At 40.3% G+C, this 15,008-nt stretch overlaps 1 protein-coding gene across 7 annotated transcripts in view; it reads right to left on the reverse strand.

The window, feature by feature from the left end:
* Positions 1–15,008, reverse strand: part of ADAMTS17 (ADAM metallopeptidase with thrombospondin type 1 motif 17) — a 178,505-nt gene that overhangs the window by 92,697 nt on the left and 70,800 nt on the right. For all 7 annotated transcript variants that reach the window (XM_021406968.1, XM_021406969.1, XM_021406967.1 and 4 more), the window contains one exon: positions 12,772–12,877. In XM_021406968.1, the coding sequence (XP_021262643.1) occupies positions 12,772–12,877 (106 nt within the window). The remainder of the gene's footprint in view (positions 1–12,771; positions 12,878–15,008) is intronic.

The raw sequence follows: 15,008 nt of genomic DNA on the forward strand, positions 1-15,008 counted from the left end.
AAATCGAGTTCAATGTTAGGAATTTTTATTAACGTTTGAAATTGAAGCTGTGTCACTGGAAAGATGCCTACTTCTGAACTGGTTCAACATGTTTAACATTTCAATATAAAATGCTGATATCTTGCAAGTTATGAGGCTTCCAATCAGTTGAGAATAAAAGGCAGAAGTGAGGCATACCAGAGGCAGAATTGAAACAGAATTGCTCATTAGAACCGAAATTATAATAGGAGGTGCAATGCAAAATGAGGACAGGAAGTTTAAAGTAAGATTGACCTAGGAAGGTGATGCATCTATGAAATAAATGAAGAGATGCAAAGACAGCCAGAGGAGTCAGAAGGGAGTCCAAGTGAGGCTTGGATGGAGGACAAACTAACAAATGCTGGGGAAACACGCTGGGGTGAGCTGCACTGGGAAAGAGGCACTGAAATAGCTTGCATAACCTTCTTACACAAACAGCAGTCACTAGGTCTGTTGGCTTAATGGAAAACAGGCTTTTTCACCTTGTGCTTTTCAAACACATAAACACAGTCATTTAAATAGAACTCAGCTATTTCAGAGGCTGTCAGAAGGTACTCTGGGGAGCTGAGATGAAGAGGGGAAGACAACCCTACTTAAAGCATTTGAAGTAACCAAAGGCATTTATTATGTACATGTTATCTACATCAGGGGTGTTCAAGATGGGTGCTATTATTTTACTTATCAGTTTTAAGGGAGTCGTGACTAACAGACTCATATTCATAAGCAAGTTTATTCTGTCTCTAATGATGAAGTAACCAGACGTTTTATATAGTTATCTACTCATCAAATAAGCAAGAAGTCAGCAACAGCGAGTGAGAACACTTGAATGCCTATGGTGAGTAGCAGTGTGGAAAGCTGTGGTTTATTCAGCTGCATGACAGATTCAACCCTTTGTGATATGGTTTTGATTTAAAACTAATTATTTCTTCTGCCATGGAATCTGTAAGGCAGCAAGTATGAGGCTGTGAGGCAAGGGTCATACAGCACACACTAGAGACTAACATGGCAGTGACTGGCCAGCAGCATTGCGCTCACACAAGCATTTCATCCGAAAGCTTGCTGCCTCAGCGGTCCCAAATACCTGTTACAGAGCTGGCCAAACCCACTGACAGCAATGGCAGTCCTTTCTGCTGAATGTTTTGAAGAGGGACTGATTCACAGCAGGACAGGTAGTACTTGAGATATTCCAAGGCTTTCAGTAAGATGAAAGAATCCAGTTGCAATGCAACTGAACTCTTACCATTGCAATGGTCTGCTTCTGTTGCATTTAATTAGGGGGATGTGGTCCCAATATTGCAGTGTTTCAATGTTCCTGGTAAGAATAATTGGCAGAAAGCAGTATACAAGGTAGCAGAAAAAGGAGTGCTCCATCAAACACAAAGTCCTAGGAGAAGCTGAGGTTGGTCAATATATGTACAAATAAACGTGGTGGAAACTTCACATTTAAAGAGACGGAATTACCTCAGGACACCACTTCTTTCTCATCTTAACATCCACTAAGGAGTTCCACGTAACACCTAAACCAAATCTCTAAATGTGTGAGCTATCAACCAGTTGTGAGAGCTGTCAGCAGTATGCACCTAGACTCAGAAAGGACTGTGATTATGTAGCACAGAGTTAACTATTCAGTACCAGCTCTCAGAGCACAGATGGGGTCCAGTTCTGTTCAGAATCTCATCTCTTTGAAGGAAGAATTGTAAAGTTGCAAAGCAAGGTGTAACTTGCAGTCACGAGGGTGTGAGCACATATAGGCTGTAGCAGTCCTCTCCCTTACTACATATAGATTCAAATGGTCCAGCGTGATCATGCTGATGTAGAAAGGAACACAGCTGAGCACAAGCAACAGACATGTTGGAAAGGCCCATGTAATGAATCAATCCAATCACAGGAACACTGTACAGCATCATACAGCAATGACTTCCTGGGGCTAAACATGCTCCTTCTCTGCCCTTACACCCTCTGAAGAGGATCAGGAGCTCATCTCACTTACAGTAACAGTTTTACAGTCTTTTATGAGCTCATGACAGTTCACAAAGATTTCCTACCTAGACTTTTTTATTTTTTTGGCACTATGGGCCTCATCATCTTACAGCACGTACATTTCTACACCCTTCGCATCCCCAGAGGGCTACCCCATCTTCACAGCAGTCATTCAACCATATGATCAGCATTTCTACTTCTTTTCCATGCCAACAATACACAGAGACAACAGCAGCACCACTAAGAGTCACGGACTGTTTTAACAATCTGAAGACTGTTGAAGGGGTGAACACTATACCAAAAACTGCTCATCATAACATACATCAAAGCGACTACTGACTGGAAAAGCTAAACAATAAAGCTTCTCTCCAGCTACTCATCATAATCACTGCTGAGCTGTGAACCTAAAGCAGGAATAAAGTTATCTGAGGGTCAAACTGTAACATCCCCATGAAAAATGTATATATTCAGCCAACCCCTTGGCCTCCAGAAGATTTATTCTGCTTCCTGGACATGATAAATGCTTTCTCTCTCACTTTCTTCAATCTGGTTTCAGAAAGGAGCACCGTGAATGAAACAGAACACAGCAGTGGGCAGAGAAAGAGTACACATTTCTCTTTTTTGGTGAGCAAAAGCTTCTGTGCTCCATCTGCACCTCCTTGCATGCAGAGAACACCCTGGTGCATCACAGCAGTAACATGCTGAAACATAACAAGCTGCTTGCTTTCAGCACTGCCAGGAAGTGGGTGAGAACAAAACCCCACAAAATGTGACTTGCATTTCCTCAACAGATGAAAAATAAATATAAATCGTAGGGTGTGAAAAAGACAAAACCCTGATACAGATGGGTGGGAGACTCACCCACTCGCTAGGGAATATAGACTAGGGCTCAGTAAGAACAGCTGACAGGTTTCTCTCTCAAGGTGTTACCAACCTAAGAGGAACCTGCTGCAACTAATCACCTGAGTGCACTTTCCTAAAACTTCCAAGAAAATAGCGAAAGTCTCCAGTCAACTACATTAATTACTGAGAATAAAACCTGAACCAAAAGATGCAACGTAAGACACTCTTAAAAGAAAAATCTCTGGAGAAAGGAGAAACACTGAACAGATTTGTTAAATACGTGCAACACGAGTAACCACAGATGTCCCACACTACCCCACCAGGAAGCCACCCACTACTGAGCAATGGGGAAAACAAGGCAGCCTGAGGAACACACTGTTCCTGTGGAATCAGGAATGCTGGCTGCCTTCCCCATGCTTAGAGATGAATTCTGCATTCATGGAGGTGGGAATGAGGAGATGGCAAACATCAAAAGACAGAGGCATGAAGTAACTGTAATGTGTACAATTCTACCAGCACCAAGCCTTCTGAAGTCCCCAGAGAAACCAGAGGATACGTGCTTCCAGAACAGCAGCAATCCTCTTCACAGGAAAAAGTATTTTTCAGCCTCTTTCTTTTATTCTTTCTTTTGGTGTAGGTTGCCAGTCATTGCGGAGTTGCAGACCTAGTGCAAAAAACCCATTCCATGTGATCTTGCACCAATTCACCAACATGTCAGGTGAATGCAGTGGACAGTAACAAACCCACACGCTTTCTTTTGCTTCCAAGAATGAAAAAAAGTCTTTCCAGAATAAAAGTTACACAGGAAACACGTGACCCAATTCTAATAGTTCCAGTTATAACCCAACAATAGATCAGTTTGCAACAGCCAAGACCCTTCAGTTGAAGGCATCTGCTGCAAGGATATTTTATTTTTCAGTGGTATCCTTGTCACAGTCATTCCCATCAACACAGGTGTGCTTCTACCCTTACCAGAAATTTTGTTTCTAATAACGCTCCTCTTATGTACCAGCTCTCTGAACTCTTGAGATTTTTCATGATGGTGCTTCTGGGGAAAAAAAAAGTCATAATCATTGAATCATCTGGCCTTAACTGTTCAGAAATGACTTAACAGTTCAGCACACTACACTGCTTGTCTCACTCGTTTGATCAGTGAGGAGAGACTTGATATCAAACAGGAACGCTGCAAATTATGGCTTAGTATCAAAGCCCTTTTGAAGTGATATGTTCAGAGCAATACTGAACTGGAATTGTTTGGGTAGTGGGGATGCCTGGTTGCCTACAAACCTCAAGGAACATGAAGCCAAGGTTGCTTTCATATTGTAAAAGAACATCACATGAAAAAAGGTAAAAAAAAAAAAAAAAGGCAACTTGAAAAGAGATATTATTGCTTGGAATGACCTTGTCTTGAATGTGTTAATTTGAAAACAAATTACAGAGAAACATAAAACTCTGCTATCTTCATAGGAAGACATCTCTTCGTAAGATCTTCAGGTAATAAGCTGTGCGGCATGTCATTTAACAGATGACAGCTTTTTAGAGGCACCAGTTTTTCTTACAGGAGTCTGCTCATCACATTCAGAGAAGGTGCATGCAATAATGCATTTTACAAACTGGTAAGGCTGAAAACACTGTACAGTTTTCAGAATAAGCCTCCAAGTGCGTACTGTAGCAATAAGGGAATAAAAAGAAAATATCAACAGACACACTAAGACATAGAAGATATATATATATATATTTATACTCAGTGGAGAAGATGACACAAAAATGAACAGATGGGAGTTGATGCTTGTGCACATGAGCAGAAAAGCAGAAGATAAATAACTGTTATAATGCTCCTGTGGGAAAACCAAGTTTTCCACATGCTTGTTCAGAGCTCCTCAATGCAGGCAATCTGCATTTTTATCAGAAGTCAAACAGTGATGATCACAGTGTCTTATGATGGATATTAGGCAAGAGTTCTGTCCCCTTGAGCTAATTCTACTATGTCATGCTGCAAGCAGTTCTAATTTACCCACTGAAAGGTGCCAACCATTGATCTTTTGAGAGGAAGAAAGGAAGGTGTGCTTTTCCTTTGAAGCAAAGATATTTTTTTCTGAAGTCGGAAGACTACCTAGTAGGAAGCAAACTGTTCATACAAAGCGTTTCCTTATACTCCCTGGTTGTAATGCTCATAATCATAATGAATATTAATAAAACATATTGGAAGTTTGCCATTTTGTTAGCGATCTCTGTAGTGATGCTGGCAAACAGCAAGCTGGCAGGAAGGGAGCCTGGCTGGCAGCAGGTGGAAAAGACAGGTGTGCTCTGGATTCTCATTGACAGGTGAGTGTCAGCCACCAGAGACTGGACATCAGAAATTTCTGGAATGTCAAACTGACCCACACACGCAGATAAGATCTGGCGTGCAAAACGAGCATCGTGGTAGAATTTGGAGGAGAGAAGGAAGGTAAATAAAAAATACTCATAATTAAAAAAGCTCAACATACTAAGCTATTTAGAGCCGAGCAGGAAGGAAGCTTTTCAAACCAGGAAAATGCAAGGAGAACAAACCGTTATGATCAGACTCCTTTTGCTCCAATCTGCTCTACCAAACAAGAACAAAAGCAAAAATCTGAGAAAACTGTATGGCTTCTACTCTTTTAGAAACTGGGGTTCAAGTAAAGATATAGATGACAGAACTCCCTGTTGGAATGGATTCGGCAATGGAAAAAGTCCAGCATCTTAGGAGGACTTTGAAATGGAAAGGGCTCACCGGGAACAAAGGAATCCTGTTTGTTTTGTTTGTCTAGTAACTTCTTGCTGAATTTTACTCTACAACACAACTGCAGCCGAAGAGGCGGCCAACCTTGTTCCACTACAGTGCTGCCTTCCACTGACATAATGGTAAAGGGAACCACATTTTTAGAGGCAACATCATTTCCATTGGCATTGCTGCCGCTGAGTTACTACAGAAGGTTTTTCCAATGACAGTCTGGGATTTATCATCTTCCACAGAAATGCAGTCATTTTCACCTGGAACCTGTTGAACTCAGCAGGCCAGGCAGACAGCCTGGGTTACAAGCTATTGGAACCCAGCTGCTAGTGGAAAAGTAAATCCTTCAGCTAAATCGCTGCCCTTGTATAAGAACAAATGATTATCTGGTAAATGGCACTTGCAAACCTAATAATTCCTGTGTTGCTGTGTACTGCGGAGGTCATACAATGGGGGCTTGTACTGTTCCTACGTTTTGGGTCACTGGGGCCACACAGCTGTTGCCAGCAAAGCCAGTAAAGTATGAAACCAGAATCCCAGTAGCAGGAAGCATATAAAGGATTTGCCAAATCATTACAGCCCAGCTATTATACATGGCCTTGACTTACTCAGCAGAATTACCCTTCAAAAAGAAAGACATAGCTGGCAAAGCCACAAAGCTATTGATTAAATGGAACTGTGTTGTCTGAGAGTTTCTAAATAACTGTTTTTTGCTTGTTTGGTGCAGTTTTATTACGATAACTAAAGTTGTACAAGATGCTCAAAAACAAAGAAATTAGTGGGTCTGTGACAGAACGTTGCTTAACTACACAGACATCTTTCACAAAGCATAGAGTAAAACCATAGAAATCCTTGCCCAAAACCACACAAATGCTTGCCCCAAGCATCCACAAAGCAATTGGAGGTAGATGTTCCCATGCACAATTCCAATGTGGTTACACTCCAATACTGTAAATAAACAACCAAACTCAGAAGATAACAGGAGTGAGAAAATATACACATGACAGAGGGTAAGTACCCCACCATTATGCTAGGATTATCAGGTTTATTAACTGCAGCTGCAAATATCTTGCAGTTTTACACACAACTGAAATAAAACCAATCATATTATCCAGAGACTGGCACATGATCAAACCCCTCCATTTCTCCTTCAGAGTCTTCTTTTTCTCTATTTGATTTCCCCAGAATTTCTGCCTCCTTCAAATTCTACTCGGCTTCTACCAAATGACTTCACATCCTCAACCTCACACTAAAACTGATGGTCCATGACGATGTGCGCATGATTCTGGTCTTACCAGAACAACTTGTCCAGCCAAAGTTAACACAGCAGCAATGTTCTACTTCTGGAATTCAATAAGATAGAAGATATACAAAGTAAGTTAATTTATGGCAGGCACAGACAAGCTCTGTTTAGCAGTGCTCCATCTCAACCTCTTCCTCAGCATCTCAAGTCAAACCACCCATACTTGCAGAAGTTTCCACTGATTTATTTTTATTTATTTACTTGTGTTTAGATCTGTATCTGTCTTTGATCTCTGCTTCCTTGTGATGAACTTAGGATGCAGTTTTCAGAAAACAGTCATCAATCTACTAATATTAAGCTTAGGTGTACAATAATTTTCTTTCTGTCTAAAACAGAGCTCGCAGTGTGTTACTGAAGTGGAATAAGCATCCACTGAAATTTTGGGTTGTATCTACTTATCTCTCAAAATCAGAGTGTGTTATGAAATAGTTGTTTAGGCTTGATCATACTAATTCAGACGTATAAAGATACATTATGACTCAAACAGTGTTTCATGATGTCCGCTTGGAGCTGTGTAGAGAAGAGCAGCTTAACTGTGAAAATGTGCTTGTAATTATCTGTAGAAGAAGAATGAAACCTGGGAGGAGGGGAACAAGGGAGCATGGGAACAGAGAGGGACATTCCACAACTGATTTACAACACAAATGGCAGAAAATAAAATTAGCAACTCCAGGGTGGGTACAGACTGCTGCCAGCATTTTTGGCCAGCCTCAGGGTACGTCTACACAGCAGTCAGTCACTCCCAAGAATCCTAGGGCTGCAGTGTACTGGAACAGCAATACTCATGCAAGATTAAAATGGACTGTGCTGGCACTAGCAGAATTTTGCTGAGGTACTAACTGTCTGAAACAAACTGTGCAGCTACTCTGGAAGTCTTGGTGCAACAACATGGTTACAAGCAGCTGAGCTTGTCAGAGTAAAGCTTGCATGGGGTCACATCAACTTCTGGTCCCCCATGGGATCTGACTCACCCTGATTTCCAGCCCCTACAAAGGCAGACGTGAGTTCCAGCACATTGTCTACTGCAGCATGGTCAAAGCAGCCACAAAGGCTTTTATAAAGGCACTGAAGGAATTGCACCACAGCTCCCACAAGACAAAATCCACATCCAAGCCACCAGCAGTGCCATCAGAGAGACACACACAGCCACAAGGCAGCCATCCTGTCAAACAGCCACAGGCTGCATCCCTGAGCCATCGTGTAAATGGGTTCTAACCTACAGGACAACAGGATGAGCATCTCTCTGCTAGGTCTCCATATGGTAGAACATGCATGAACAGGAGTGACTAAGATGCCTGTTGGCAGCTAGAGTCTTGAACTACATGCTGAAATACTACTCTGGTGACTTGAGCATCCATATGAAACTTTTCAATTCAAAAATGCATTGTGATGAAAACTTTATGCATTGGAGGGAAGATATTAATTTCCTGTTTGGTTCTTAGGAAGTGCGCTACTACACCTGCACCATGCTGACCCAGACTTGCCACTGCAAGTTGTCACAGGACTTTTTTCTGTACGTGTTTTGTATCAGTTCAAGACACATCCAGTCTACAATATTTTCATCTCCTGCCTTACAGCTACTTCCATGACAGAATCTCCCTGGTGGGTGCTGCACTAGACAGATCAGGACAGCAAGTTTTTCCATGAGGCTATTAGCATAAATATCAGGCCACAAAGGGAACGTCCGGAGACCATTCCTGTCTTACCTGCAACACCATTATTCTTTGAGACACACCACAAAAGCCACACTTAATTATGCAGCAAATAATTGTGCACCTTAAAGCCGTTTTAACCAAAATGCATCTATCAGTACTTACGTCTAAAGTAAATAATTGTTATGGACTGAAACCTGATGGTTCTAAATGCTTCTCTTGGCTGAGTCAAAATCCAGAGCTCTTAGGTTTGTGTACTAGAGGCTTTTTGTGTTGTTTTCTTTTTTTTTTTTTTTTTTTTTAAACCTTTGGACTCGTTTTTGTCCTCATCTGTTTCAGCTTCAAGTTTGAGGCCATGCAGTTTCAGCCTGCTGGCAACAGACTGCATCTTGCTTATTGTTAGTTGATTTTGATTCACTTTCTTACGGGCATCTGACACAGCATGGCTTCCAGCCATACCACCTCCGGCTGTGCTCTCACCATCTATGCAGTGCCAGGTTCCGCTAGCTCATGAATGGGAATCTTCCCTCCCCACCCAAGTCTCCCTCCAGCCCACAACAGGAAAGCCAAGGCTCTTGAAATAAAATAAAAAATAAAAAAAATCCAACAACAACAAAAAAAAACAAGAACGGCAACAAAGCTGGCATTGTCCTGAAAGTCAACTGGCTACAGCCCACCCACTACATTTAGGGATAACAGATACAGGGATGAAGCCCAGCTTTTGCTGGAAAAAAAACCAACTTATTTGCCTTTTTCTTTGAAGGATGTCTTGAAAATGGTAACAATGTCACTGCTGTAGGCCAAAAGAGAATGAGGGAGGTGAAAACTGCATTACTTTTCTAAAAGCCACAGTTGTTCAGGGTGGTCTTTGGGGTATGAATCTCAGATTAATTTCATGGGGGAGGAGGGAGGCACTACTCAGGGTCCTCCTTGATCCAGTAGGGCATTTTTAAACTCTTACTGACGAAACTGCCGTACTAGTCTAAGGAAACAGAAGAGTAAGAAAATTTTCAACAAATTGAGTTGTTTTTAATTTCAAAACTTGGGAATTGAAGTTTTTAAAACTTCAGGGACCACTGTGATTACAATCTTTTCTTTTGTGTAGCTCAGAACACAGTATTCCACACAGCAATCCCTGGATAAGAAAAAAAACAACCACTAATTGTGGTTACATTAAAGTGTGTCACTTTAAGAAACATCTACTACTGACAGTGCTGAATGAAGGAACAATGCTTGCTGAGGGTCCTGTCATATATACTAAAAAATTATGATTTGTAGCCTCATCATATGTTCAGAACTCTTTACCCTCTTTGTTATAGTCTCATAACAGAAATTTTTTTCTCCTAGACTCTTTGTAAGAAGAATTGTATCTGATTAAAATTTGATTACAAATGGATGCTCCTTTTGTGTCCAGGGACCAAAATTCTCACTTCAGATTTAAGGACATAAAAGCAACGGGCAAAAGTTATAACACTCACCCCAACATCAAGCAACAGACTCTCTACAGGGTAAACCTGAAGATGAATTTTTATAGGACATATAAGCAACATCCTGACTGACCTATTTAATGACGTCTCCATGTTTTCAGTGCAGCTGTCTGTAACAGCGTTTTTGCAGAGAGTCCAAGTGACATTAGTGGTAGGTTAGGAACTTGAGGCATCAATTAGTAATCTATTCACTTTTTCCAAAGTCTACATCAGAAACAATCTGTGAATGCCAAATTGAGCTTGTGATCTCCACGGACACTTGTTAGTCTTAGGGCAAGAAGTAATAAATCTCAGCTCTTCAACACCCCTAAAGAAATCAGTCCTCAATAAATCTCACAGTTATGGTTCTCCAAAACTTACATTTCTGCCCATGTGGATGTAGATTTTGGTTGGTTTTTTTTTTTAATAAAATTTAAGAAAATTACATCTAGTTTTCCTTGATTTTTCTTTTTTAAAATTGAAGCTGATCTCAGCTTCTCTATTTCTGCAACGAGTTTCCTTACATCTCACAATCACTTTAAACGCTTTTACCGCTCTGTAGGTGAAGTCTGCAAACGATCTTTATATTTGCACAAGACATGCTAAAACAGGATTGCTCAGAGCATCCTGTTACAGTTCAAAACCAAGAGAATAAGGAGAGGCCTGACACTTTGTAAGGTCAGTGAAAAGATTGCTGCTGACTTCAAGGCTAGAAAAGCACCAATAAATTGACCCATCTGAAATAACTAGCCAGGCCAATGGTAGGTGACAATATACAGGAGTGATTTTCATGCTCAGAGAGAGTGATGAGACAGATGGCATTTCTTTTTTTTCTTTTGGCATACTGGGATTTGATTATGCATGCACATGGATGGTCTTAATTGAAGGAAAAAGTAGGCAAAAAGACCCTCTAAGTCCGTCCAGCACCCTTCCTAATTTCTCTTGCCTGAGCCTGCTTTTCTCTTTTTTCTCTCAGTAAAGTGGCCCATGATGCAGTTTTGTTAAAAAATGCAATCACTTCAGCCACTTGTCCCTCTTCATCTGCAACCTTTACTTAAACTTCCCATCTCCTCCCACACTAGCATCTGTAGCTCTGCTGAAGTCGAAGATTCTCTGCACAGGAGAGAACTCACTTGTCCAAATCCTCCAGCCCAAGCCACGCTCTGCTAACCTCTTTTTTTAGACATCTCATATGCACCACTTGAGAAACAGCTTTCCAAGATGGAGAAAAAGGAAAGAAAAATCAAAGAGACAGGACATTTGTGGCCTTACCACCAAGAGTGGTAACTCAGAAAAGAAAATAGAGTTTGCTACTTAATGCACAGATGGAGAGCTGTATCCAAAAGCATTACGTCCCTGATTTGTGTTGTGAATTTTTTGCAAGGCATTATTGGAAAACAGCTTGACAGGTCTTCCGGGAAATTTGGCAAATGCCATGGCAGAGCAGTCTCAGACTTCTACACAGCTGGATTCTCTGCTGTCCAAGTATTTTTCCCTCCTGCTCTTGGCCCATCCAAAGATGAGTGCTGAATTTCCCTTAACATTACCCACAGGTTAATTTGTTATTAAGCTTAGGCTCAGTTTAACATCTTGGCATGCAGTTCAAATAAAACCAAATCCTTCATTTCTGCTCAAACCACCTTTGGTTTGGCTCAGCTACCTTTGGTGTCACTGAATGGTGAACAGACGATTCATTTTCACCTTGTCAATTCTGGTAGCAACCTAGATACCCTCCATGCAACTCAGAAATACATTGCTGTAAAACAATTATTTGTCTTGCAGTGAGATTGACCAGAATCTGAGCTTGATACATTGGCTCTGACTTAGCTGTCAATTACTTGTTTCTGTAGGGAAGGAAGATACAGTAGACACATAAACAGAATGCATCCAGTAGGGTGCAGACAAAATTTCTGAATAGCTTCTTACCAGAGAAACAATAGCAGGATTTTCCACCTTCCATCCAGAGACACTAAAAGGAGTATTTGAAAATGCCATTGGCACCACCCTTACTCTGTATAAAATTGTTCCTGGTCTAATTCTATACATTAATTACACAGTCTAACTGTGACACAGTGCAACCAGAGTGATGTCGATGGAAAGGGAAAAAAGTTCGTAAGTATTATGACTAAGTGCACATTACACTCAGCTTGGAAAGCAGCAAACGTGAATGGTGACCTTTGGGTTAACTCATTAACTGCACTAAGACTACGTAGTAAATGACTCTTCCAGTCAGCTTGTTTTATTCTGTCCATGGAATATTTACAGGCAGCTTGAAGTCTTCAAATCACCTGCAGGAAGTACCTGGTAATCTCATGGGAATTATCATCTCCTTTTGGTTTTTTTTTTTTCCTCCAGTCAAAGTGCACTGGTCAGCTGTGATTGAGCTGATAAATCGTTATATAATTTATTTCTGTTGATCAAATAGTAATGCTTAACGGGATTTCCAAAATGCTGGTGTTTACAATTCAGTACCTCTACATTATTTCACTTGCAGAGGTCAAACTGTTACCAAAGTATTACTGAAACCCTTGTCAGATACCTGAACTTCAATAATAACGAACATGTCATAATGAACATAGAATCATAGAATTGCTCAGATTGGAAAAGACCTTCAAGATCATTAAGTCCAACCGCAACCTAACCATACTACCCTAACTCTAGCATGTCACACTAGTAACTTCATTTGTAAGGTTTTAAATGAAAGTATCTTACAGTGGCATCAGTAAACAAAGAAATGGAAATACAAGTTCTTACTTGTGCCCAAGTTCATGTGCAATTGTAAATGCTAGATTGAGACCATTGTCTTCCGCAAGAACACATTTTCTCTTGGCACTGCAGACACCTCCCAGGTAAGCAATTCCTGCAACAGAAAAACATACCCAGAGTTGGTGGAAACAACTCATGCACTCCAAACACACAGCAGTAACTCAGCAAAAACAATAAAAATATGTACCCCGGCATGGAAAAATATTAAGTAGCTTTCTCACAAAATCATCTGAGTATCTTGTTCATTGTCTTACTGAGTAATTAGTTCAGTGTTCTGTTAGACAGGAAACAACTCAAGTTAAGCACAGTCCACAGTCACTCATTAGAAAATATTTCACTGCCCATAGAGACTCAAAAATTAATTGCAGCTTGTCTACAAATGCCTGCTGCTACCATGTTAGAAGATAGATACAGTCAAGCATCCCTAACAACGAATTAAATGGAGTTGCCCTCACTTTCAGACCAATATTGGTGAGAAGGAAAAAAATCAATCAAGTTGAGACTTCTGAAAAGATGTTACAATTTCCTTTGTTTTCATACCTACACAAAGCAAAAGTGGCAAACTCAGAAAAGCTAGCAAACTCCTGATGGTGAGTCAAAAAGTCAACATAGGTTGCCAAAGTCTTCCATGACTTAGAGAAATGTATCCTGCAGACAACTGTGCAGTATTCTCTGGGCCTGTCTGTGTGGGCACCAGAAACAGTCATAGGTTGAAGTAAAAAAGGAATTTAGAAGTGACAGTATGAGACTTCTAGTGTGGAAAAGCAATAATTCCCATATGCCTTTCCTGCATCCAGACAATTCCCTGCAGCCACTGTCACCGTGCTTCTTGGAAATGTAGCAATTGCATCAAAGGTAATTTGTTGATGTACTCTTGTTTCATCTGCTACCTAGAAATCAGAGTTAAGCCACTGGGAGTTGTGTATAAAGATTAGAGACAGATAAGGAGCCTAAGGATGCCTCTACTTATACCTCAATTGCTAAATGGCCATATTTCAAAAGGCACACAAACACATCAAGTATATACACAAACCAAGATTTCTAAATAGCACGCAGTAGCCTGCGTGCTGAGTTCATTCTGCTACTTCACATCCTTCTGCCACACTGCAGAAAGGGAAGTATGAAGACCTTTCACAAATACCTTTGAACTTTTTCAAAGGAAATCTATTTGCTTATATTGAACAGAAAACAAGATCTGCTTCAATGAAGACACGAGCTCTTTTTTTTTTTTCCTCTGTTAGAGCTGACAAAGTTGCATTTATCAGGATGCAAGTGGTTTAAAACTTTACGTGTGGAAGAACTCCAGTTCTGTGTTTGAGTTTTTAACAACAATATCAACAAGGATATTTATTGCTAGGGGAATTCTGGATGGAACGAAGAGGCGGGCAATAGCCTTTTAGTTCAGCATTAGCAGTAAAGAGCGGAGGCTTTGCAAAAATCAGACATTAATGTTTGCTTATTTTAAAATTGATGACTGTGGAAGGTCAGAATCATACAAGATGCAAAAAATATCATAGAGCTTTAATTCCTTAAATATCAATCGATCACAGAAGGCTGGACTTGCTCTCACATTTGTTCTAAAGATGTCAAGGAATCGCTCAGGAAGTAATGAGTTACCTTGTAAAAGAAACTGCCACCTCACTCACAACACCTGATGAACCAATGAACTAGTCATAGAACAGAAACTCAGCTGTTGGTGTCTTGAGCTATGAAAATACCTTCTCTTTCTTTTAAAGATCACAAAACATTCCTAATTGATTCTGAAAGTAGATTTTTCTCCTGATTTGTATCTGCTAGTCATGACCAGGATTCTGACTGAAAGTGCTCTGTTTCTATTACCAGTTCTGATTATATCATCATCTTCCATTTAACCACCACCAATATGTCACTCAATTGTATTTAATTATGCATGGATATAACCGAGGAGCAACAAAGCGACACTGCACATCAAGCTCAGTGGTCAATCAGACAAGCCAGTTTAATTTGAAATGATTCATGCTACTTTCTGATAAACTTCAAAATGAAGACTAATTCAATGTTTGTTGGCGCTTGGAAACGGAAGGAGGTAATATTTCCATGCTTGGGATATGTGGTGTAGCAAAATAATAGTACTGGCAATATATCGAAAGAGGTTAAATATCAATATTTCAAATACATCATGAAACAGGTGTTTGAAAATTAAAAAAAATGGGAAGAAAGTTGAACTGATTTATTAATTAAACTTA

The sequence above is a fragment of the Numida meleagris genome, chromosome 9, assembly GCF_002078875.1.
Source record: "Numida meleagris isolate 19003 breed g44 Domestic line chromosome 9, NumMel1.0, whole genome shotgun sequence".
NCBI lineage: Eukaryota > Metazoa > Chordata > Aves > Galliformes > Numididae > Numida > Numida meleagris.